This window comes from Nelumbo nucifera, chromosome 5, assembly GCF_055504915.1.
Source record: "Nelumbo nucifera cultivar China Antique chromosome 5, China Antique-T2T, whole genome shotgun sequence".
NCBI lineage: Eukaryota > Viridiplantae > Streptophyta > Magnoliopsida > Proteales > Nelumbonaceae > Nelumbo > Nelumbo nucifera.
This window is the reverse complement of record NC_142653.1, coordinates 40,191,673-40,217,209: the sequence shown is the minus strand read 5'-3', so window position 1 is coordinate 40,217,209 and position 25,537 is coordinate 40,191,673. Positions and strand designations below refer to the sequence as shown.

The 25,537-nt window shown below is 34.2% G+C and overlaps 1 protein-coding gene across 5 annotated transcripts; it reads left to right on the top strand.

Moving 5' to 3' along the window:
* Positions 1-462: 462 nt before the first annotated feature.
* On the top strand, positions 463-24,456 carry BGAL10 (beta-galactosidase 10). 5 transcript variants are annotated; one of them, XM_088889050.1, is made up of 20 exons: positions 463-550; positions 639-1,000; positions 1,139-1,234; positions 1,356-1,468; positions 1,689-1,755; positions 1,897-1,989; positions 3,347-3,490; positions 4,357-4,445; positions 7,410-7,515; positions 7,691-7,778; positions 7,879-7,997; positions 9,525-9,689; positions 10,145-10,353; positions 11,159-11,268; positions 18,370-18,479; positions 20,836-20,943; positions 21,477-21,587; positions 22,936-23,147; positions 23,256-23,589; positions 24,098-24,456. In XM_088889050.1, the coding sequence occupies exons 2-20, from the start codon at positions 821-823 to the stop codon at positions 24,206-24,208; spliced, it is 2,565 nt and encodes an 854-aa protein (XP_088745176.1). In that variant the 5' UTR covers positions 463-550; positions 639-820; the 3' UTR covers positions 24,209-24,456. The 5 variants fall into 5 exon arrangements, with proteins under 5 accessions (XP_088745176.1, XP_088745178.1, XP_010243524.1 ...); XM_088889052.1 differs by having other exon boundaries at positions 1,897-1,993; positions 3,351-3,490; XM_010245222.3 differs by having other exon boundaries at positions 528-1,000.
* Positions 24,457-25,537: the final 1,081 nt, after the last annotated feature.

Here is a 25,537-nt window from a genome sequence, read left to right as displayed (position 1 = left end):
GCTGAACCACTAAGCTGAATCAACATCTCAGCTCTCCCATACGGGCCTTAATTTATAGTTCGTTTCAGTATATCGTGTCGTATCTTTTGAATCCCGAAACATTTATAAACAGCTATTTTGGGATCCTTCTATATTTTAATAAAAAAGTATATAAAAAATTATTTAAAAACCAACTTTCGAAAAAAAAAAACTAATAAAGCGCATGTGTTTTTGTACCGATACTTTGAAGATATAAAAAATAACTAATAAACCAAAGTATTAACACGCAGAGATTGTTTGGCAAACGTCCTTTTTTATACAGTTAGTGGTGGGCCCTGATCTTCTTGCCATCCATCACGTAGGCCATTTAAGGTGGGACCCAAACCACAAATACAGATCATGTGGCAACGCGAAAAAGATATCAATCTTTTGATGAAATGTGGGACCCAAACAAGATATCACATCGGTTGCGCGGTGGATGTCGGGGGGAAACGCATGTTTCCTCGTAGAACCGCCATCAAATATTAGTCGTTTTCTATTCGCAAATCACATAAACTCGTTTAAGCCAAAAGTAAATCTTCTCTGACTCTGAATCTGGAAAGCTGTTAATCTGGAAAGCTGTTTTCTTTTGCTAAACTATCTCTCTCTCTCTCTAGCAGGAATCTGGTTGAAGAGTAATGACCATTGCCGTCTTGCTGACATCAACGCGCTCTGTTTTTTGCTATAAAACCAGTTTATTTGATCTTGTTGGATTAAATGCAGATTATTTCTGCTTTGCTTCTTAGACCCTTTTGGACTCAAGGGTAGTTGAGCTCAGATGAGCTTCTAGCTGAGCTCAACAATGGCGGAAAAGAACATTTCTACCTCCATTTCCATGGCTCCTCTGTTCTTGCTCTTCTTTTACTTCTCTGCATTGTCTTTAGCCGTTAATATTACGTATGACAGTCGTTCTCTTATCTTCGATGGCCAGAGAAAGCTCATCATTTCTTCTTCCATTCATTACCCTCGCAGTGTTCCTGGAGTGAGTTTCGTCCTTTCTTGCTCCGTTTCGGCCCTGAATTGAAGAAATTTCGTTTACTTGTTTGGTTTTTGCTTATTTTCCTTTAGTTTTCTGGATATTATTCATAATCTTGATAATGGTAAATGTGGGTTGAAGTAGATGTGGCCTGAGCTCGTTAAAACTGCTAAAGAAGGAGGGGCTGATGCAATAGAGACTTATGTGTTCTGGAATGGACATGAGCTTTCTCCAGGCAATGTGAGTTAATCAGAGGATGTTTTATTGGATGCAACTAACTTCGGAATCAGCTCTGATTCTTTGTTGTTTTGTTGTGTTTTGCTCAAGAGGAACTTAGATTTCTTTACTCTGAACCTTGTAGTATTATTTTGATAAGCGCTACAATCTGGTCAAGTTTGTGAAGATTGTTCAGCGAGCTGGGATGTATTTGATATTGAGGATTGGACCATTTGTTGCAGCAGAGTGGAACTTTGGGTATGCCAGCAGCTGTTTTAGAATTTAGACTGCAAATTTGATGTTTTGCATTATCAATTTATACTTTTTTTTTTTGAAAGAAGGTAAAGTATGATTGTATTAATAACTGGTCCTGTGTACATATTTGTGTTATTGATTTTATACATTTTTGGAAGCAACTAAAATTTATTTGTGGTTTAGAAGTTCATAATCCTGACGATGAGTTAATGGAGCATTTCAGTGGTGTACCTGTTTGGCTGCATTATGTGCCTGGCACAGTCTTCCGAACTGATAGCGAGCCCTTCAAGGTATTGAAATTGGTCTGCTTTTATAATACTCTAAAGGGTTCATCTGTGTTTAACTTTTGAAGCTGTATAAACATCTGTGTTTTTTCCTATAATAAATGTTGGTTTTGATCGTTTTTATTAATTGAGTCATCTGTCGTTCAGAATCACATGCAGAACTTCACAACATTTATAGTGAACATGATGAAGAGGGAGAAGCTTTTCGCATCACAGGGAGGTCCTATCATCTTGGCTCAGGCAAGTGTAACTCTTTATCTACATAAAATTAAGTTAGAATATTTTGTCATTTGTGCATTGATCTTTATCCCCAAGGAAGCAAAAAACGAAAAAAAAAACTAACAATTTCATTTTTCATTCTATATATGGATACTTGGAATCTTAAAGACAAAAATGTTGCAATCTAGTCAATTTTACATCCTTCTCTAACATCAAAAAGTCCTGTGTATTCTGAGTGCGACTGCTTTTGTCAGTTGGTGTGCATATTTCTGACACTATGCAGAACTTGGTTTCTGTTATTCTTCTAAATGTGCTGGGCTCTGCTGTGTTGGTCAAACAAAATCTTTTGGACTTCATAGGGGATGGTTGATTAATGATTTCTACATATTGGGCTGCATTTCCACAATTTATTCTTTATGACTTGTCTCTTTCTCAGTGACTCTACACCCATTTCTTCTGGCTGTTTAATTGGTTTCTAACCAATTGAATTCCTTAACCTTTTGGTTGTTTTCTTGTCTATTATTCACATTATTTAGTTGAAGTGCAATATTTTAAAGATACCTCTTGTCCTACATCATCATCAAAGGAAATTAGGGCTGATTCATGGAAAATAATTTTGTTGTTGTATGTGTCATTCTTTTCCTGGCTCATTTTGGGGATCCAATTTTACCGTTCTGTACATCAAGGGATTCAGTAATGGAATTTGTTCCTTTTAACTATTGGTTCCAATCCATAGCCAATAAGGCAAGGGGCAGCTTATATATGAAGACTAGTAAACTAGTTTATTTATTTATTTATTTTTTAAATTCATGCCCACACATCAAGAGTTCAGTTCTCTCATCTGGACTAATATCAACTCCATCAGAACCATACTGGAGCTCCTTTCTTTTTGCTGCGGAAAGGGAGGAAGGGGCTTAGTTCAAAAAGTTGAAACAATGAAGGCTTTAAGTCCATTTGACTAGAGAACTGATCCCAAACAAGAGAACTCTGAAACTTATATGACTGGTTCCTCAATTCCATTTCTGTGGTGTTTGAAACCTTATTAGTGTTTGAATTTAACAATTAATTTCTGTTAAATATTATCTTCTGGCTTGGTTGTTGGTACTTGATGCATTTTATTTAATTGAGTTCATTGAGAACTATCATTGTTTACTAGGTCTAACAATCTTATAACTTTAATGCGGAAAATTTATAGAAGCAAAAACTAAAATCTATTCTGTGCTACATATCTGTGTTGGGATTTTATTTTCACATTTACTATTTTTTATTTTAATACCATACTTTAGCTTTAAAATGGCCATAATTTAAATGTCAGAATTAATACTTCTATGTTGTGGAGGAATTGAACTTACATTTTCCATACTTTTAATTTTTGTAGGTAGAAAATGAATATGGAGACATTGAAAGGGTATATGGAGATGGGGGAAAGCCATATGCTATGTGGGCTGCAAGAATGGCTCTTTCTCAAGATATAGGTGTACCTTGGATAATGTGCCAACAATATGATGCTCCTGATCCTGTGGTGAGTGGTTTTTCACTTTCACCTTTTTTATTTTATGTTTTTTATGCTCAAGAATCTCTCTTTCTCTCTCTCTCTCTCTCTCTCTCTCTCTCGCTCTCGGTAAAAGCCATTTGTTAGTATTTATCTTACGTGGTGTGAATACATTAGAGAAACCATTTAAAAACTGTATTATGCCTTTCCTTTATATGTTCTTTTTGAGAATATCCTGGTAGGGAATAGGATCTGCTGGACTTGAAGTAGCTTTATTGAAAGAGAATACAACTTACAGCCTACAAGGGTAATTTTACTAGTTTTTATTTTATTCCCTATGGTGTAGACTTGAACTAATATCTAGTAAATAGTCAATGTAGAAAGTGTGCACTGAAATGAGTTTGGATTGCCTAATATGGGAAACTAATAATGAACTTCAATGCTTTGAAAGGTGGAAAAAGTGTAGCAACATGAACACAGTGATATGGCTTTCACTGGACATGATCGAATCAACCGAATTTTACAATACAATCATGTCACTACCAGTTTTCTAAATACAAAAATAGGAAAGATCATTGATTCAAAGATAAATAACAGTAGGTATTTTATGGATACAATGGTGTATATCTAGCATTGCATCATTGTTTCTGATATTAATTCCTCTTCATTTTTGCAGTTGAAGATTTTTTAGCATTTTATTATTCTTACACTGTAAAAGGAGTTCCCAACTGCATTTGATGTGTGTAGGACCCTATATGCTTCTGCTGCATGATTTTCATCATGTTTACGAATGGATAAAATTCACCTTGTAAAATTAAATCAAGTTCTTTTATGGGTAAGTACTCAGCATTCAACTTGGAGCATAATTTTGCTTTCTTGCTTTTTCACTTTTGCAGATCAATACCTGTAATTCATTTTACTGCGACCAGTTTAAACCTAATTCTGTCAACAAACCAAAAATGTGGACTGAGAATTGGCCTGGATGGTAATGCTTTATCTTTTTTTTTTTTATATTAGCGTTCATTTTATCTTTCACGTTTTTAATTGAGACTTCTTTTGTTTAATTTCATGTGATTATCTCAACATGAAGTATATGATATATTGCATTTTATTTCTTTTGATTAGGAAAGAATAGATCTTGAAATGTTTTCAACTCCTGACAAGTTGAGCACAAAAGAACAAAAAGAGAAAAGTGAATAAGGGTAAATGAAACCAAAGTCATAAATTAATGAGGGTGGAAAAGGATAGCAAGAAATAAGTGACTTTAGTTTCTCCTTCTTCATTGTTATACTATTTAAAATATTCCAGTTTTGTGTTTTCTTCCTTCCCAACTAAATGCTTATATATACTATTCACCTTGATGAATAGTCAAAATGTTAAAGAAACACCATATAAAATAGGAAGAAATTGATGAAAATATTTTTCTTGAGAAATATTTATTATAATTTCTTTCTTTGTTGTGGTCAATAATATTTTCATACAATTGCAAAGAAATGATTTATGCACATGAGTTCAGTGGGGTTTGTGCCTTTTCTGGTTTTGGAAATATGTAGATGTCATCCTTGTTTAAGACTGAAATGTTAGCTGGCACTTGATAGCCCTGGCAGTTGGTGTCATCTCAACTATCCTGAATTCCTGATCAAGATAAAAAGTTGAACTCTAGGAAGCCTCTACTGGCAATTTCCATTCTTTCACCACAATATCCCTGTAGATTAATATCCTAGATCCTATTTTCCCCCATTGCCACTGACAGGATTTTCCTAGAAAAGCCTTATAAGGAGTAATACATTCTTCAATAGTCTTTTTAATATCTACCGTCCCTGTTTTTCTATTCAAGCCTTTCTTGAACACTCAGTCATGGCTTCTATCATCTTCTGTGCTTCTATCAGAAATTCAAGGCCAAATCTAATAATGTCAGGTATTGTTGACAGCTACATGTAGAGGTTGTAAAGCAATCTCATTGGCAGTCACTTATGTTTGCTCTGTATTTGGCCTCATTTTATGTCATAAAGGTTTCATTTCCAAAGGGTTACAGAGTCAGAAATGAAGTCATCTGAAGGAATCTAGGACTAGGAGTAGTTCCAATAGGTGATAAAATGAGAAAAAGTAGAGTACGATGGTTTGGTCACATGCATAGAAGGGCTAGTGGTAGACCAACAAGGACATGGGTTGAATTAGTAAGAAATGCTTTAAGTGCTCATAGTTTAACAATGGATATGGCTTCAAACAAACTGGAATGGCAAAACAGGATTCATGTTGCCAACCTCATATAGTTCGGACAAGGCTTGGATGATGGTTGATGTTTCATTTTCAATTTGTAGAATTATTTCTTAGTTAACTCCCTGGAATAAACCTGGCCTTGTACTTCTTTATGTAAGTTTTGCATGTGAATGTACATAACTATATAGTATACACTAACCCCATCGTATGTAAGTTTTGCATGTGATACATAACTATATAGTATATACTAACCCCACCATCCATTTATTTTATCTTGAATTAACTAGTTATCATATGCTATCTTCTCCAATGCCTAGATTTCTTTGACCAGATTTTTTTTTTTTTCTGCTTTGGGTGTTTTACGTCCTCAAGAAGACTTTAATATACAAAAACAGTAGGTAGACATTCAAATTAATTAGGAAAGGGGAAAATATGGATTAGAATAAACAGATGTCACAGTGAAAAGTGATTAATTTCTTGGCAAGATATAAGCTGGTGGATATAACAGGGAGTGCATACTATTCCCACACATATGATAGGTGGATCAAGTGGGCTAGCATAAGTACAAGCATTGACTATATTTCTCTTCTAAAGTGAGGACATATACATTAGTTTCTAATGTAAAAAGGTATAGTTTATTTCATTATGATGTTCCAAATGACTTTGAACCAATACTTTTCTAAGATTCTTGTTCCTTGTACTGATTCTAATTCCACCTATGGTCTATAAGACAAACCCTTTACCAAGTTGATTTTTATTGATTTCCTTCTGTAACATTTCAATGTAAAGTGATGAAAAGATATAAATGTGGAGATGTGTCAAGTGAGGAATGCAAGAATTTTCTCAAAGAAGGAGAGAAGGAAGAAATGAGGAACTGTGTGATCCTTAGGGTGATCTATTGGATCAAGACCTTGGAGTTGTTCTCCCAGTTTTCTTTTGATGATATTTGGAGGACTTGGGAAGTAGTTGCTGAAGGTTCTAATAGAAAGGCAGAATGGAGGTTGTTTGGGCACCACCAGTTGAAGGCTTTATTAAACTGAACTGCGATGGGTGTAACTAGGGTAATCCAGGCCCTTCTGGAATAGGAGGGGTCTTGAGAGATGGAGAAGGTGAACTTATAGCACTCTTTTCTGTCCCTGCGAGTATGGGTGACTCCCTCAAAGCAGAACTGCTTGCTGCAATACAAGGGGTGCAGATCGATAGTGAGATAAACTTGTCAAATGTGGTGATTGAAGGGGATTCAAAAGTGGTGGTGGAGTGGTTAAAGAATCCATAATCCATAGTTTGGTGCTACAAGAGTGAAATGAAAAGATTTAAATGGCTTACCAGGAATATGCATTTGAGGATACAATGGGTGAGGAGATTAGCAAATGGGATGTCGGATGCTTTGGATAAGCAAGGGGTGAATAGATCGTTTTTTATTCCGGGCACAATTGTAATTTGTTTTATTGTTTGAGAGGTAGCATCTTGTGCCTCTCTAAGGGATGCTTGTATAGATGTTACATTAAGTTTGTTAATAAAATTTAAGTTATTTATCAGAAAAAGATATCCATAGACATGCCATTGGGAGAATGGGTAACTGTTGAATTCCTCAGACAGTATCCAGGTGAACGAGTTCAATTTAAAACTCAAAGTAGTTTGACACCATAGAATTAAAGACTGGCCTTTTCAATGCATTCAATGAAGTTTCTTGAATCTCATGAAGTGATCATATTTATTGGTATTTCAGGTTTAAAACATTTGGGGCAAGAAGTCCTCACAGGCCACCTGAAGATGTTGCTTATGCTGTTGCTCGTTTTTTCCAGAAAGGCGGTAGTGTACAAAATTATTACATGGTATTTTATATATTTTCATATATTTATTCCTAAAAGGAGGTATTTTTTTGTGTTGTTTCCTTTTATTCTATTTTATATTCTTTAACTCTACCACCAGTTTTGTTATTTGCATTCAATGGTTTCATTGTTACTGACATATTAAAGAACTTCCCTATCTCTCCTTCCTGTGGCTCAGTATCATGGTGGAACAAATTTTGGTCGGACGTCAGGTGGACCATTCATTACCACAAGCTATGATTATGATGCACCAATTGATGAATATGGTAGGTTATCTGCATTTCTCATTCTACAAATAAGTTGTTAAGTTCTTAATCTGTAATATGATTGTGTAATCTTAATAGGTACATATTGAATGAGTTTCAGGTTTAGCAAGACTTCCAAAATGGGGACACTTGAAGGAACTCCATAAAGCGATTAAGTTGTGTGAGCATGCACTACTCCATAATGAACCAACCCTTTTGCCTCTAGGTCCATTACAAGAGGTATCTGTCCTTCCTTTCAAACTCGTGACCTTGGTATGTGCTAGGATATCAAACAATATGTCCAATCAAGCATTGGCATATTGAAACCTAAATATTATACAATGGGTGGATGTTACCCATGATTTCATTTCATTGTCTATTTTTCTTAAATTTTTATTAGTATATATTGTTTTAATATCATGTGTTGTCTTTAGTTGTTAACTTGTTATAACATATTTTCTTTTTTTATTGAATCATTAGATGATACTTTTCTCTATATTCTAAATTTCTAATGCCTGAAGTTTGAGACTGCAATAATTTTTTTGCTTCAACAAAATGAGAGTTGACTAGTAATTTTTTGTTTCAACACTCAGGAGAGAATAATCTAGGAATTCCACATAATTGAAGTATGTGCATAAGTAATTTCTTCTCAAAGAAAGTAAGTAATAAAGATGTTATTAATGTTAAGTAGGAGGATGTATGTCAAACTTGATACATCTGGTACCATGACTTTATGCAGAATGAAAAGCAACAATATTAAAGAAAACAGAATCTGAATGCTCACTTGGAGTACTCTCACCCAAACAAAACACAAAAAAGAGGAAAAAAGGAAAGGAAAGAAAACCAACACTTCTGAATAAAATTATCCAAGAAATTATGTAAATTTGATCTAGATTTGAAGGTTTAGAACGCAATCCCCATAAGATATGAAGTCTTTTCATTGGTCTGATATCTTATCAAGAAAATATTTTCTCATTTCACTGAATCTGATTTTGGTTGAGAATGCTTATTTATAAACCACTTGGAGGGAAGCATTACTGTTAATGATTGTATACTTTATTTTATTTTGCTTCTTGTAAAGAGAGGCCCTAGATTACTAGTCTTGTACAGTTTTTATATAGTACTACAATTTTCTGGATACTCTTGAAGCAATTTGCTCATTAACTCTCCCAAGCATTGGATATATGTGACCTTAGGTTACTTTTCTAAATTTAATAACTCTAGACTTTTAAACGAAATAACATTCAACAGTTCTTAATGACAAATATTTCTGGCCATAAAAGGAACATATGAAATCTATATGAGCTCTAATTTATCAAAAAAAAAATCTATATGAGTTCTATAACCACCATCTGGCCATCTCATAGAAGGCTATTAAAATATCAATAAATCAATTACATAAACAAAACAGAACAGTGAAAACAATCTTTGTGCTTCTCAGGGTATGTTCATATCTTTATCTTGATGCTTATGGGACCTTGAGTTTGGTAGGAGATCCCCCTGCATCAATTATGAACATGTATCACTTTATTGTCTTGCATTCTTGCTTCATCATATCTCCATGTTAGGTATATATTGGATCTTCAGTTTCATGTATCTCCTACTGGTTTCATTCTGCATTGTTGGTTGCTGTATTAGTATGGTTTCCGTAGTAATTTCAAAATTTACCAGCATTAAGGGTGCCTTAATATTTTCATCTTGCAACTGTTTCTTAAATTTTTGCTACTTTATAAATAAAAATTTTAACCAAATTTTCATTCTTTGAAGGCCGATGTTTATGCTGACCCTTCAGGAGAATGTGCTGCTTTCCTTGCTAACATGGATGAAGAACATGACAAAATAGTAGTTTTCCGAAATGCATCATATTACCTGCCTGCTTGGTCTGTTAGCATCTTGCCAGATTGCAAGAATGAGGTGTTCAACACTGCAAAGGTATCTTTTCAGCTTCCATTTCTTGATGTGCCTCCATAAGTTATTCCTGAAAATGGTTTTCATTATGCTATAATCATTACATTATTAAAGAAGGTTACACTATTTGATGTGCTAATCTTGTATTCCCTATAACATCAATTTGCAGAATGTTCAGTAAAATGGCCTAACAAACCAAAGGACTTCATAGAAAAAGAAGCCTTTGGAAATTAACCTTCATTCTTACACATCATTTTCTGAATAGATCATAAGCATCCAGGACAGTCAACTATTTTCTTGATTCTTTGTATTTTGTAATTTCCATCAAGTAACATATTATGATGTGCTTTTGTTTACATCATGAAAAAATATTTCACGAAGCAGTGGTAATAAGAGTGTTATGCACATTTTCTGCATGTCTTCTAATTTCTGAAAACATATATTATCTCGCTTTAAATTAAAATTAAATGTTTCAACAGGTTGGTTCCCAAACTTCTGTTGTTGAAATGATACCAGAGGATCTTCAGCCAATGGTGACATCAGCAGATAAAGGCTCAAACAATTTGCATTGGGACATATTTGTAGAGAAGACAGGGATATGGGGAGCAGCTGACTTTGTTAAAAATGGCTTTGTAGATCACATAAATACCACAAAAGATACTACTGACTACCTTTGGTATACAACAAGGTTAGTGTCACGGTGGAAAATTGGTTAAAGCATGTTTCATCTGTAAAAGACACTGAATTAATGCTGGAATTGGAGTGTGCACGAATTTTATGATACAGAATGTAATACTAATTAGGACCATGACTCTAATAAGGAAAAATAAAGTGCATCATATTGTCAGGATGTTTTACAAATTGTATGACTGCCCACCATCTGTACCTAGAATTAATTTCTACCATTTGTTCTTCGACTGCTAGTAACCTGTTTAATATCATAAACTAGGATTTTACCTGTCTAAACATTTTCTTGAGAACCAACATAGAGCACACATCAGAGGCTCTGCTCCATTATTTTGTAAAATAGTTATCAAAATCAACCTGGAAGTTGAAGCTGATGTAACAATAAAATATAATATATGGAAACCAACCTTGAACCCAACCTGCGTAATTTCTCCAGTTATCATGTTGGCTTTTCCTGAATGTATTTAGATTTCATACGATTTTAATGTTTCTAATTCTGATTCATATGTGAATTACTTAAATGTTTTCACCTTGACAACTTTCCAGACCCACCCTTTTTTCTCTTTTAGGTTCATGGAAGCTTAAATCTACTTGTTTTTTAATTTGTGCCAGTTCAAGTTGCACATTTACCAACTCAAACTACTCATTGTCACCTTAGGTATTATAATTTGGAAATTATCTAACCAGAGGTTCCATCTGCATGTGTAATGGCCCTTTTAGATTCCATCTTCTGGATGAACATCTAATAAGTTTTAAATAGAATTAAAGCTGCAGTTTCTTTCTAAAATATGTATTTGCCATGGCAGTTTGCATGTTGATGAAAATGAGGAGTTCTTGAGAAATGGAAAACAGCCTATTCTTTTAGTTGCATCAAAGGGCCATGCTCTCCTTGCTTTTGTGAATCAGGAACTTCAAGGTTATCATCTGTTTCTTCTAATTTTGTATTTATGCAGTACTCTTTTCTTCTAATCTCCTTGCCAGTACTTTTTCTTCTGTATCTCTCCTTGTGCGATTATTCAAATGTTTTACTCAATCATCTTTCTCCAAACTATAGCATACTTTGTTCTTTGTTCATTCTGTGCATTATTTTCCTATTTAAATTCCTGCACTTGGTAGTTGTTACTTGTTATTGCTGAGAAGTGTACAGTCATAGTAAATGGCATACGTCTTTTGTACCTTTGGCATCTTCCCAGTAGCTGCACTAAGTACATAGGCCATATTATCAAGAAAATGTGTTTCTTTATCCTAATGCGATAAATTTATTGTTTATTTCTGAAATCAGAACTCAAAAGCATTATGAAATTTCTGTTGATGAGTATATAATCTGATTATTTGATTTGGGCATGTGGTTGAACAACCAAATTCTTGATGATAAAACATGGTTTCAGACTGTTTCCTGGTTCATTTAATAAAATGCATACTTGTATAACACACTTATTTATTTATATTATTGAAATCCTTATCTATTTCGTCTCCTAGCTCTGGACCTACTTTTATTTGTTATATTTTATTTTTTATCAGTCTAGACCTACTTTCTTGTTATGGTTTAAATGGAAACACAGATGATATTAGTACCAAAGAAGAACAAAGTCAACAATATCAGGTTCTTCTAGTTTTAGGAATGCCATAAGTATCAGAGTAATTATAGTTTCAGCTATGAATCTAGAAGATGGTGTTGAATTCCAACCATTCATCTAAGGATATCTTTATCAGTTTCAAATTCAAGTAGAAAATGAAAACAAAGTCAAGAAGCGGTGTCTTTTTTTTTTTGTTTTTTTTCCTTAAGCGTTGTAATTGACAAGTTAAAACATCATAAACATTATCTTATACCATATAATGATGTTTGCTCATAATCTGTTAATTTCTATCCTCTCCCTTCACCTTCGTACAGAAGAAGAAACTTGGAAATTGCAGGTCTCCTCAGTGGTCTTTTAAGTGTCATACTTCCTTTAATCTCAACATATCCATGAATTTTTTTTGTCTTTTGCATTGGAAACCTTATGATCTGTTTTCTATTAATTTAAGTACTCTGTCAGTCTTATGTGGGCACTCTGGCACTGTTCAAATGAAAACCCAAGGAGTGTAGCCTTGGTCAATACACAGTGCGAAGAGATTGTATCCTCAGGACAACATTTCCTGCAAAAGACAATATATTAAGCAACAAGCCTTAGCTGAGCTGTGGTTTCCTTTTCTCTTTTAGCCATTATTTTTCTCCAATACTAAAACTTTAATTGCACCCTATGTCTAAGAACTTCCCAAAACACTAGCCGTTTTTGCATGCATTGCAAATTCAATATGGAGTTATGGGCTCTTTCTTGGAGATATTTGGGGTTCACTTCTAATTTTTTCCAAGGCTTGAAATGGAACTCTCGGAAAATCAAACTTAAGAAGATTAAAAAAAAATCAGTACTCTTTGGGCTATCATTCTTCTAGCCATGGTAGGTGATATGAGGGAAGAAGAGTACCAGAATTTTTTATAACAAAAGCTTCTCCTATTTGTTCTCTAGTTATTGTTACAAGAGCATATGGTAGACATGCATCAATTTTTTTTCTTGATAATAGGTTTCATTACTTAAAGGAAAAAAAAAAAGAAAAGGAAAGAAAAAGAAGAGGGATTAGTAGAAAATAAAACCTCTAATCTAGGAGGTCTGATCCCTGAGACACCCCACTCTTGTCTTGTTGTGTTAACATTTTCCATTTGGGGGGGTGGGGGGTGGGGTTGATGTGGACGACAAGGGCCTCACACGTATGTTGGGATTCACGTGTGAGCAGATGGTCTCCCACATTTGAAAGGGATAAGAGAGGCAAGGGACTTATATTCAAGATGGCCTACAACCTAATAACAATGGTTTTAAGTATTGATACACTTGATACGCACCAACAGGATTATTAGGTGTTTCGATACTTAACTATTTCTTAGTTTTTTTTCAAAATTGCTTCAGGGGGTTGGCTTTAGGCAGGCCTACCCCCTGAAAGTGGTTAAAGTCTGAAACACCCCTTATTTGGGGTATGAGAGAGCTCCCAATACGATACAATATGCCCAACACTATATCAAAATTTTGAACCTTGCTAATAGCTTTAGCTTTTTGGCTAGAAGTGGTGTCCAATCTCCCCAGTTCCCCCCACACCCACCAATGATCCATCCTCTCTAATACAATGACTCTAGACAAAGGACATAGTCCTCTCTCATCCTTCCTACCAGCACTTAAGAGTTCCTTCCTAGCCTCTATTCTATAATAACCTAGAGTGTAATATAATTACTTTTTTATTGGTAGTGCAAATACAACTTACTCGTATCATTTCATACAAAGAAGATAGTTATTTCTACTTACCTCAGGCAAGCAGCCCTAAAGAAATGACCTCCTTTGCTAATAGTGGTTAGGGCTGTAAACCGGTCAGATCTAGTTGCATCCACATCCACATCCAATTAAGAAACCTCCAGATCTGCATATGCATCTGATTATCATGTCGGATTTTGGATCGGATTCGGATTTAATCTACAACCATTTTATTGTGTTTAAAATGGCCAAAAGGTTTAAAAAGTTAAAAAAAAAATAATTATTTTTTACTTATGTATGTATAATAAATGTATATAAATACTTAAATAGAAAATATTAAACTTAAATATATATAAATACTCCATATGTATAGAGGTGTCAAACGGGTCGTGCTGGGCCGGCACGGCATGGCCCGCGTGCGGCCCGTGCAAAGTGCGGGCTAGGCTGTGCCTACCCGTGGGCCGCACTGGACCTTGCTTCCCTCCCCTAGGATACTTCAGGGAGTCGGCCCAAGCCTGTACGGGCCCATGCCGGGCTGTGTCGTGGGCCTAGCCTATGAAGCCTGACCCGAACTGGGCCAAACTGTTTTTTTTTTACATTTTTTATTGTTTTTTCTAAAATACTTTACTTTCCTTAATTCAATAATTCCTTTGAGCTTTGGGAACAAATTGGAAAAATAAAAAATCTAGCAAAGAAATTAAAAAATACTTAGATACTTAACAAAATACAAAATGGACAACAAATTGGAAAAAATAGGAATTTTATTTCTTGAATTTGAACAATACAATAGTCAATGGATAATGGATGAATGAAATATAGAAAATGGAATAGAATATAAAAAATAATACAATTATAAATTGAAAAGAAAAAATTACACTGTTGAAAAATAACAACTAATTTAAATAAAATTGAAAAAAAATGCAATAATTGAAATAGTGAAATATTGAGTATACAAAAAAAATATTGAATTCATTATTTTTCTTCAAGTTCCACCTCCACCTGCATCTTCATCATTTGCTTCAGGTGAAACATTAGGTGTAATGTCATTCCCTCCTTTGTCTTGTGATCTATCCTCAACATCCAACCAATCTTTAAGGCAGATGCACATCTCTAAACTTTCATCATTCATACAGCTTCTCTTTTTGTCCAACACACTAGTACCTGCACTAAAACAAGACTTCGATGGAACTGTAGACACCGAAGGGATTAGTAGATCATGTGCCATGGTGGCCAGGACTGGATAGTTTTTTTTCATATCCTCTCCACTAGGCTAAAATATCAAAATTATCCCATCCCTTGTTCTGGAAATCAGTTAAAGTAGAAATACTTGCTTGTAAATAAAAATTAAGTTCAGTAAATGAACTTGCTGATGAACTAGTATTAGATTTCTGCCTCTTATGTAATAGAGATTGAATTTTGTCTATTCCACTACTGGAACTAGCTAGAAGTGGACTTACACCTATACAAGATTTCCTATGCCCTACCACTTGAGATTCATATAAACTATACATTTCAAATAATAAACTATTAACTTCTTCTATTTTATTTCCAATTTCAATATGCATATTTTCACAATATGATTCAAGTAAAATTTCTAAACCATCTTTCCTAATCCTAGGGTCTAATATTACAGCTAAGCAATAAAGTGGAGAAATTTTCTCCCAATATTTTTTAAATTTATTTTCCATTATTTCAATAATACTTCTAAATTGTTGATTTTTCCTATATTTTGCAAAACATTCACTAATTATAAATAATTGATTAACTAAATGACAACTAGTTGAATAATAAACACCAAAAAATTCATTAGTTGCATCATAAAAAAAATTGTAAAAAATCTTTTATACAAATTGTCATTTCCCAATCTTCCTCAAGTATAGGATCATGTGGCATTTTTGCATTATAAAAATCACTAAGAATTTGTTTGTAACCAATACAACTTTCTAACATAGAATATGTAGAATTCCATCTATGTTGAACATCTAATACAAAATGTTCATATTTTAAACCACAAATTTGACATAAATATTTCAATTATTGTTTTCTTGCTCCAGAACTTTTAATATATATTATACAATTTCTAACTTTAGAAATATGATGAAAAGTAATATTTAAAGCATCTTGAATACATAAATTTAGGATGTGACATGCACATCTAATATGCAATAACTTACCATTTAAACATGGTTTTAATTGAGATTTTAAAATATTTATTGCCGAATCATTATTACTAGAATTATAAAAACTAATAGAAAAAAAATTATTTGCAATTCCATAAATATGTAAAGTATTTAAAATACTTGTAGCAATAATTGGGCCAGTATGTGGCCATTCAAGCCTAGTAAAACTTAAAATTCTTTTATGTAAAATCCATTTTTCATCAATAAAATGACCGGTAACACAAATATTACTTATGTTAAATCTAGATTTCCAAATATCAAAGGTAATTGCAATTTTAGAATTAAGATTTGATAACATAGAAATTAAATTTTGTTTATATGAATAAAAAAATTTTAAAGCATCTATTCTAATAGTACTTCTAGAAACTTATTTAAATTGTGGATTTACAGATCTACGTAAAAATTTTTCAAGTTTAGTATCTTCAGGTAATAAAAATGGATGTTCAGCATGCACAATATATTTTGCTAATTCTTGCCTCATTTTTTCTTGGGAATATGTAAAAGTACCAAAAATCTCACTTCCTATTTGTGCTTGTGATTTTTCTTTCCCTTCTTTTTCTTTCATCATATGGCATCTCAAGTGTCTGCCCAAGTGGCTAGTACCATCACTACTATAGTAGCTAAAGTCGCTCTTACATTTTTGACAAACAACTCTCTTTCCCAGTTTTCCTTCCCCTCAACCCCCTCTATTTTAAATAATGTCCAAACCGGGATCAACCTAGTGTTCTCCTTTTTCTTTCCCCTACCTCTAGTAGCAGTACTAGGAGTGGGAATGTTAGCAATATCAGCAGCATCCATATCGACGCTAACACTATCATATTGCAACTCAATATTGACATCGTCGACATTGACCATGTTGGGGAATTGGTGTCGAGAGCGTGAAGAGGAGATGTCCATTTTTTTTAGTTATAAAAAAATAAAAATTAATTTAATTGCACTTGCCCAAATTTCCGATTCGGAATTTCAACTTGATTTCAACGGCTGAAGCCTCTAAGTCTCCCAAATTGCTAACTTGAGATACCCGACCAAGCCTTGTTGAAACTTGAATCAAGTTGAGAATTGAAGAGTAGAGAGAGTATGATGTATGAGAAGAGATTAAGATTTGAGAGAGTATAAGAGAGTATGAGAATTTGTGTGATGAGGACAGTGGAGGATAAGGCTATTTATAGGAATTAAAAATAAATTAATTCTCCAAAATACCCTAAAAACTAGCTATTTTTTAGTTGTTGGGAGGGGTATTTTGGTTATTATAAAGTCATTTATCACTTTACCTAAATACCCCCCTAAACTAGTTGTTAATATAGTTGTTGGGGGTCATTATTGTCATTTTATCTCCCTCCCAAAGACAAAATACATAAATACCACCTATATAGGTGTTTATAGCTGTTGGGGGGTATTTCTATAAAAAACCCAAAAAAGTTGAAACTAGCCATTGGGGGGTCTCCAACAGCTAGTTTTTCGGGCAGGCCTGTGGGCCACGGGCAGCATGGCACGATAGTGCAGGCCGTGCCATCCTGCCAACCTGAAACCCGAAGCCCGGCACAACCCTATAATTGTGTCGTGCCACAACCCAGCCCGTAGACCAGCCCGGCCCGATTTACACCTCTACTATGTACATAAAGTAATGACTTTATATTGGACTTGAATTTTAATCAGATCAGATGGGATTAAATCCGTATCTGATCCAATTACTAATTGGATGAAAGTTCTAACATCCAAATCCAGGATAATTGGATTCAGAGTCAAATCAGGTCTCGGACCCTCGGAGTCCAAGGACAGCCCTAAAAGTGCTTCTAGCTATATAAATGTACTACATATGACAACTGTATAAGGTAAACTGAAAGAAATAAACATACATCTAAAAGGACTATAACCTAAGAACCAACCAAACATTGATTCAATGAAATGAACCCATTACCCTGCTGTCAAACATGGGATCACTTAATGTACTTGTACAATTACTCTGAAGTATCTGAATATTAGAGCAACATTACATCAAATGTAAAATTTAGTTCCATTTATCATGCATTAAATGTGACCTGTTCTGATATGTTAAATGGAAGTATGCTAATGCTTACTGTCCTCTTGTGATAGAGTACATCAAATATCTGAATATTTGACATATAAAGTTATAAGTAGCAGCCAGTCAAAGGTATTGATCCCTGCTCCAAGGATCAATTTTGTATTAACATCAAATGTATGCAAAATTACATAATGTTTGGGCAGAAATACAAACAATTCAAAGATACAGGTCCACAGTAATATGGTACATCAAATACATAAACTACAAATAAACCATGTACTTTCGTCATCTAGTTCTTCATATTAGCATCAGCAGTTTTGCTTGTTTGTCATTTATTTTATACCTAGTGCTTTGTTTGCTAAAAGAATATGTTTTTATTATTGTTCAATTTATCTTTTGTGTTCATATTTTGTAAAGTTTATGTTTGCTTGTAAATGTGAACGCATTAAATATAAGTTATTTTTGTCAAATATGTAATTTGTATGAATGAGCTCCTATAGTTGAATTTACAAGTTTATGTCTATCCATATATACAGCTAGTGCATCTGGAAATGGTGCTAATTCAACTTTCAAATTAGAAAGCCCAGTTTCCCTCAAGGCAGGGAATAATGAAATTGCTCTTCTAAGCATGACTGTTGGGTTGCAAGTAAGCCATTGCACTTTTTTTCTATTTAAGAGTCGTTTTATGTTTTATAAAGGTCTCTTGCAATTTTGCAACCATTGCTTCATGTTAATGCAAAAGACTAACACTGAACATGTATAATTACTTTTCAACCACAAGTAACCTTCAGGTGGTATTTCATTTTGTTCTCTCATTACTAATAAGAGGATTTAGGCATATCACATATATAAAGTTGGATCTGTCACTTCTAATTCAAGGAGCTTGTCAAAGCAATGCTGTTACAGAAAAATTTTATGCTTTTTGGCCACCCAAATCTTTTAACTCCCATTGATCAAATTCCATCCATTTATTTATTTTTCAAAAGAAAATTAATAGTGCTTCAGATTGTTTCTATTAACTATTAATCTTAGATCCATAAGATTGTACAAAATTGGCTGAGAAAATCAAATTAGAGTTACTAGAAGCCATTTAATGTTTCCATTAATCCATTTAACTATTTATTTATCTTTTAATGTTTCCTTTTCAATCAAAGGTGCATCACTCCCATTCTAATTTTGATTTTCACTTTGTGAGAGAAGATAATTATTGTATTTGCTTTTGGAGATCTTTATCTGAGAGTCCCTCTGCGTATCTTCTCACTGCACATGGACTATACCTGCAAGTAGTTTTCTGATTGTCATACCTAGTATAAAGTTAATTTACCTTGTTAGGAATATAAGCAAACTTCATTAACCATACAAAGTAGAATACAATTACCTAGCCCACCATAGAGGCAATCCAAGACCAAGGAACCCCATGCAAGAGGAGGTAAACCAAAAAGAACTAAAGGGCCATTACCCAAAGTGGCTACTCTAATACTTGAACTGGATACAGACCTAACCTTTGGCATTTTTGCACAAAGTGAGTGCTCTAAGACTTGAATCCAAGCTGTTACACTTGTCATCCTGAGACTTTACCCTTGCACTAAGCAGTAGATTCTTGCAAACTGGAATCTGACTAATAAAGAATCTCCTAATAGAATTCAGATTGGTCCAGACCACCTCTAGGCTCTAGCCAAGCTATCAGCCAAACAGTTGGCTGCAAAGAACTTCTGGATCCATCTGAATAAGATATTTACCTTTAAAGACATATCTCTCTCCTAACTGTTGTTATAAACTAGAAAATGACCACCTTAGAGTCACCTTCTACCTCAACATGTTCTGAATTAATAGAGTCCATCAATATAAGGCCCTACATGGACCAAATCCTTAGATCAATGGGACCTGAATAAACCCAAAGAATCTCACCAACCACATTCCTAAAAGGTCTGTTTCCCAAAGGTGCCTGATTCCTCAAGGAGCATCCATCAAAATCAAGCTTCATAACTCCCCTAAAGGGGTCTGGGGACACATATATAGGAAACATAATAATTAAGTAATGAATTTCAGTATAATGAGCAAGATATTTATTTTTCCACTTAGTTGCTTGGTACAAAAGAATAACAGATATTTTAATAATTTCTTTCTGAATAATGTATCCATATTTTCTGAATTTTCTTGTATTTTCCTATATTAACTCTTTATCTTTTTAATTTTTTATTGTTTCTGTAATAACTAATAAGTTTCAAGTTAATCATCAATCTGCTGATCCTACCCAATTCAGCAGCTTACTTAGTACTTTGAGTTTCCAAGTTTATAAACACAACTTCTAAGTCTCAATGCCTTGCTAAAGAATAGGCCTTATCATACTGGTTTTAGGTATCTTCATTTAGTTCATGCTCCTAGTAGGAATCCCTTGGTTCATATTGGTAATATGCCTGAGGATTTAGGTGTAGGGAATAACAGTCGTCTTTAGTTAGTTCCCAATGATTGTTCAGAACATAATTTCAATGCGAGGGTGTTCCTTGAAGCAATTTAGACACCATAAGAAATATCAGAGGTTTTCAAACAATTAGCAAAAGAGCAACATCTTCTGTAAACTAATGGTTGTTGGTCCACATATAAAGATTTTCACAAATTTGTAAGTACCTTAGTAAAAATTATGAAATCATCATTTTCATCATCTAAGCCTTGTCCTATCTATATGGGGTTGGATACATGAAAATCCTGTTTCACCATTCCATTCTGTTCAGTGTCATATCTATTGTAAATTATGGGCGCTTACAGCATAAATTAGGAAATCTGAAATACCAGCTGAAATTAGGTTCAACAGGTTAAGATTGGTAGTGTTCTTGAAGTTCTTCTCATTGAAGCAATATGTTTTTGAGTTTGGAAAATAATCAGTTTTGACTGTCAGAATTCAATATAGAAATGAACTTCTCAACAAATAATAGTTCCTAACTTTCTCCACCTATTTAGTTGCTTTTGTTGACCCTTCCCTATCTTTTTCTTGTTTCTTTAAGAATGCAGGACCATTTTATGAATGGGTGGGAGCTGGACTAACCAATGTCATGATAGAGGGGTTTAACAATGGAACCATTGACTTGTCTTCAAATTCTTGGATCTATAAGGTAATTTTATTACTCAATCCCACAGAATTTATTTTGTCATGAATTTTTGGCTGATACTTAGAAATTTTAATCATCTATAGGCATAATGGGTTGAATTTCTATTACATAAGTAGAACATGATATTTTTTTCATAAACCTAGTTTTATCTCTGTCATTGCTCTTCAGTCTTTGTATGTACTGTGGAGTAACAAGGATATTGGTATTTACAAAGTGTTTTTATAAAAATGTTTTCTCTAAATGTTTATAGATGTTTATTTTCAAGATCAGTAATGTATATGCCTGGCTTATGGCATGCTATAAAATTATTTTCCCCTCTACTTTTATGCTGAATTGTCATTTTATTCTTTGGCATACCAAGCCCCTTTGAATTACTAATTATCCCCATAGTAGGTAACTCGATGGTGTCAGAGTTTGTCAAATCCCTCATCTTTTCTCTTGCATGTAAGAACCTCATTAGTGTGAAGCATCATGGCAAAGATCTGAAAGTGTATCTTCCTTTTTGTCTTTCTTTTTTCTTTACTTTCTTTACCCAGATTGGACTGGAGGGAGAGCACTTAAACATTTACAATCCTAATGGCTTGAATAATGTGAAATGGGTTTCAACTTCAGATCCACCAAAGAATCAGCCTCTAACATGGTACAAGGTATGTTATAACACTTCTTTAAGTAATTATGCCAATTCATCAAAGAGGATTAAAGTTGATGTAACTTGAAACTTCATTATCTGAAATCTGCCCTTCTAAGTCACTGCATCGCATACACAAGTTATTGTTTTCAACATTTTCTAAACATTCATATAATTTTTCATGCTTAGGTGAACTAAACTATGTTAGCAACCTTGTTTGTAGGCAAAAGATAATATACGGAATGTACCATGAGGACATATTTCTTTCTGTTTTGTTTTGTTTTTTGGGTTTCCAGAAGTTGCCAAGTTACACTTTCAGTGTTTGACTATGTCAATGTCTTTGTTTGTAGGTAAAAGATATCAAATTCAAGATAAATAGCAAATGAATGGAAAAAAAACAGAGTTTTATGCTCATCAAGAAGTTAGACTTAAGTACAAAAGCTCTCTTGCTTTCTTTGTCACGTATCCAACCAATATGCCAAAATCCTTAGGACCAATGAAACACAGAAAATCGGGCCATTTAACCTTTAGCGCTGTACATACCGCCACTTGCTCCACAGTTGACATCTTGGTGTCTCTCTCTGGATAGCTCTCGATCTAGCAGGTAGCCCTTATCATGACAGCTTTCACTCTACTCCAAGTAGCCCTTCTCCCAGGCAATATAAACACAAATTCGAAGCAAGGCACCAACACCTTTAGATGAATCAGTTATAAGCCTTGAGGCAAAAGCTCAAGCCTAATGAGTTATTTTTTAAAAGAAAAACATCAAAATAAAAAGAGATAGTGTAAAAACATGCACAATAAGAGCATATTTTATATGGGAGGAACATATACATGAATAGCTATCATATAAAAAAGAACTGTAAGATTATTAGTAAAAAACCAGAAATAGATACACATTAAAAACACACACAAGGCATCTTAAGTTGTGACGAATGTTCCTTATACTTCCAAGCATGAACCTCAAGATCTAAGCCTTGTTAACTTTTTAAAACACTGCTTCCACATAGCCCTTTTCCATTATTCAAACCCCATATGTAGGGGCAGGCTCTGATGCCAAATTTACATATCCAACCAATATGCAGTAAAGCCCTAGAACTGATGAAATGTGGCAAATCAGGTTGTTTATCCTTTAGAACTGTGACATTCTGTCAAGCTAGATATATTCCAAGCTGTTTCTTGTAGCACTTTAATTCATAATGTTGTGTTTGAACTGCCAAGTAGCAAAAGCAAATATAGCACTGCATGATTTGGCGATCGCTTGCCTGTTGCATGTGTACATTTTGATTGGTCAATACTTTCTTGATGAAGGGAAAAAAATCCTACCAGATTGCCTTGAAAAACTACTATTTGTTTAAATTTTGCAGGCAATTGTTGATACTCCACCTGGAGATGATCCTATTGGGCTGGATATGTTATCTATGGGGAAAGGCCAAGCTTGGCTGAATGGTGAACCAATTGGAAGATACTGGCCTAGGGCAAGTTCAGTATATGATGAGTGTCCATCTGAATGCAATTATAGAGGCAAATTTTTCCCAGACAAATGTGACACTGGCTGTGGAGAACCAACTCAAAGATGGTAAACCAATTAGCTGAATTAAAGTTTACACTTCAAGTTCAGTATATGGTGAGTGTTTGTTGTGTGTTTATGACTGAATATTCCTGGGAATTTCTTTGTCTGGAACAGGTACCATGTTCCACGATCTTGGTTTCGGCCATCAGGAAATATTCTGGTGATCCTTGAGGAGAAAGGTGGAAATCCAACTGAGATTAAATTCTCAAGACGACGAGTGACAGGTGTCTGTGCTGTCATTTCAGAAGATTTTCCCACTGTTGATCCTGAATCTTGGCATAAGGGCACCAATGGTAGCAAAGGCAAACCCACAGTCCATCTGAAATGTCCCTCCAACACTGTCATTTCCAGTGTAAAGTTTGCAAGCTTTGGAAGTCCTAGTGGAAAATGTGGATCCTACAGCAAGGGGGACTGTCATGATCCTAATTCCACTTCTGTTATAGAAAAGGTAAAGAATATAGCACACTGGAACAGCCATTGCATTAAGTTGATCATCTTTCATTTCATCGTCTTGGTTAGAAACAGTCATACTATTCATACCTAAATCCAATGATTCGAAATCTATGATGTTAACATCTATTGGTTCATAAATAATGTGGTTCTACTAGTAAATTTCTTGCAGTATATGCTTATGATTGGCCAACCCATACTTGTAATATTGGCAGTTGGGTTTGAGCATGCAAGATACCAATAGAATGGCATACCAGGACTGTTAGGTTAAACAAAATCCTAAGCATTCAACTCTTATCTGTCATATTTTATTTCCTTTTTTTTTTCTTGTTTGAAACTAGGATCAAATCTCCAAGCACATAAATATCATATAGGCTATCCAATTGAATTGTGAGCTTGACTCTGCCTTGTGCATATCTGTAACTGGAATATTTGTCAGGATTTTAGGTATTGGTGACTTGGCATGTCTCTCTACAATTGCTAAATTTATTTGATTTCTGTTGCAGATCTGTCTAAACAAAAATGGTTGTGAGGTAGCATTATCAGAAGAGAACTTCAATAAAGATCTGTGCTCCAGCTTGACAAAGAAACTTGCTGTGGAAGCAGTGTGCAGCTGAAGTTCCCTACTCTAGTGGCCAGACCGATTTACATGGAATATTTACCGGCTTAGATTTTTCAATGTTGTATTGTTATTTTTCACTTATATTTATAGCAGGAAAATTTTACTCCTTGGTTACTCTTCACTGATGTCCAAAACATTCAGACAGGCATGAAGCCAACAATTCCCAATCAAAGGCATGGAAATCAATTTTGTTATACATCAATTCTGTCTAGAAATCAAATGGAAAGCTCTTATCTGGATCTACTTGCATTGCATTCAGGACTTGTAACTTCTCTCTTTTCACGGTTCACTGTTACAATCTTCTTGCTGGTATGCCTGGATACCCTTTGAATACCAAATGCAGCATGTTGTACAAATGGTTCATGACTTGAATCTTGACCTAGATGATGCGTCACCTTAAGCCTTAAGGATGAAGGATGTAGCCAGTTGGCAACTTGGCATTATGGCCTATCATGAACTAGAATTTGATCGGTTATGCTCCATTTCTTTCTGTCACAGACAAAATATTTGGTTTAAACAATAAATAAAACAAATCAGATAACTATCAAATAATTACAATCTTGTAGTGGATAACATATGATTAGCAGAACGTAGAGGTAGTAGCAGTTTGTAAATAAAGAGGAGATGAACTAATTGTTGAAGGCAGCCAGACTCTAGGATTCAGCAATTCCAAAATGCTTCAGTCTGTTTGCACCAGTGAGGAACTTTCAAACTTCAACCTTCAAAAAAAAAAAATTCAAACTTCACAATTTCGTCAATTTCACAGAAAAATAAAATAAAAAAAAAGATGAGTTCTGTTGTCTATTTCTACCCCTAGAAGAAAACTAAAAAAGAAAAAAAAGACACGCTCTCACAATTCACTAATATGTGGGTTTTTACGGTCTATTAACACGAGTTAATTATTTTGAACACTCACCTCGTAATGGTAAGTACAAAAAAGTACGGAATTTTGCCTTGCAGCAAGAGAAAGAAGTAAAGAACATAAACTAAATAAAATTAAAAATACACAAAAAAAAGTTAAAATGTTATACGTTAGAAGGGGTGTATCGGTACTTTGAACCCTTCTATGCTTTTTCTTTAGTTTTTTTTTTTTTCAAAAATAAGTCAGAGGGTCAGTCTTAGGCCTGTCTACCCCTGAAATGGGTCAAAACCCTAAAACACCAATATTTTATGTATCAATCACCTACCGATACATTCGTATTGATCAATAGGTTGTGAAATTTTGATCCTTGAGTTTTAAATAAGAATATAATTAAATAATTCTGTTAATAATATTTATTATATATTTGAATTATTATTTTAACAAAAAATAACACTGGACTTT

Excerpts from the sequence above, each read along its gene's own strand:
- BGAL10 (XM_088889050.1), top strand. The coding sequence starts at position 821 with ATGGCGGAAAAGAACATTTCTACCTCCATTTCCATGGCTCCTCTGTTC. Across the intron at positions 1,756-1,896 it reads CTGATAGCGAGCCCTTCAAG|AATCACATGCAGAACTTCAC; the intron begins GTATTGAAATTG and ends TCTGTCGTTCAG. Across the intron at positions 7,779-7,878 it reads TGCACCAATTGATGAATATG|GTTTAGCAAGACTTCCAAAA; the intron begins GTAGGTTATCTG and ends AATGAGTTTCAG.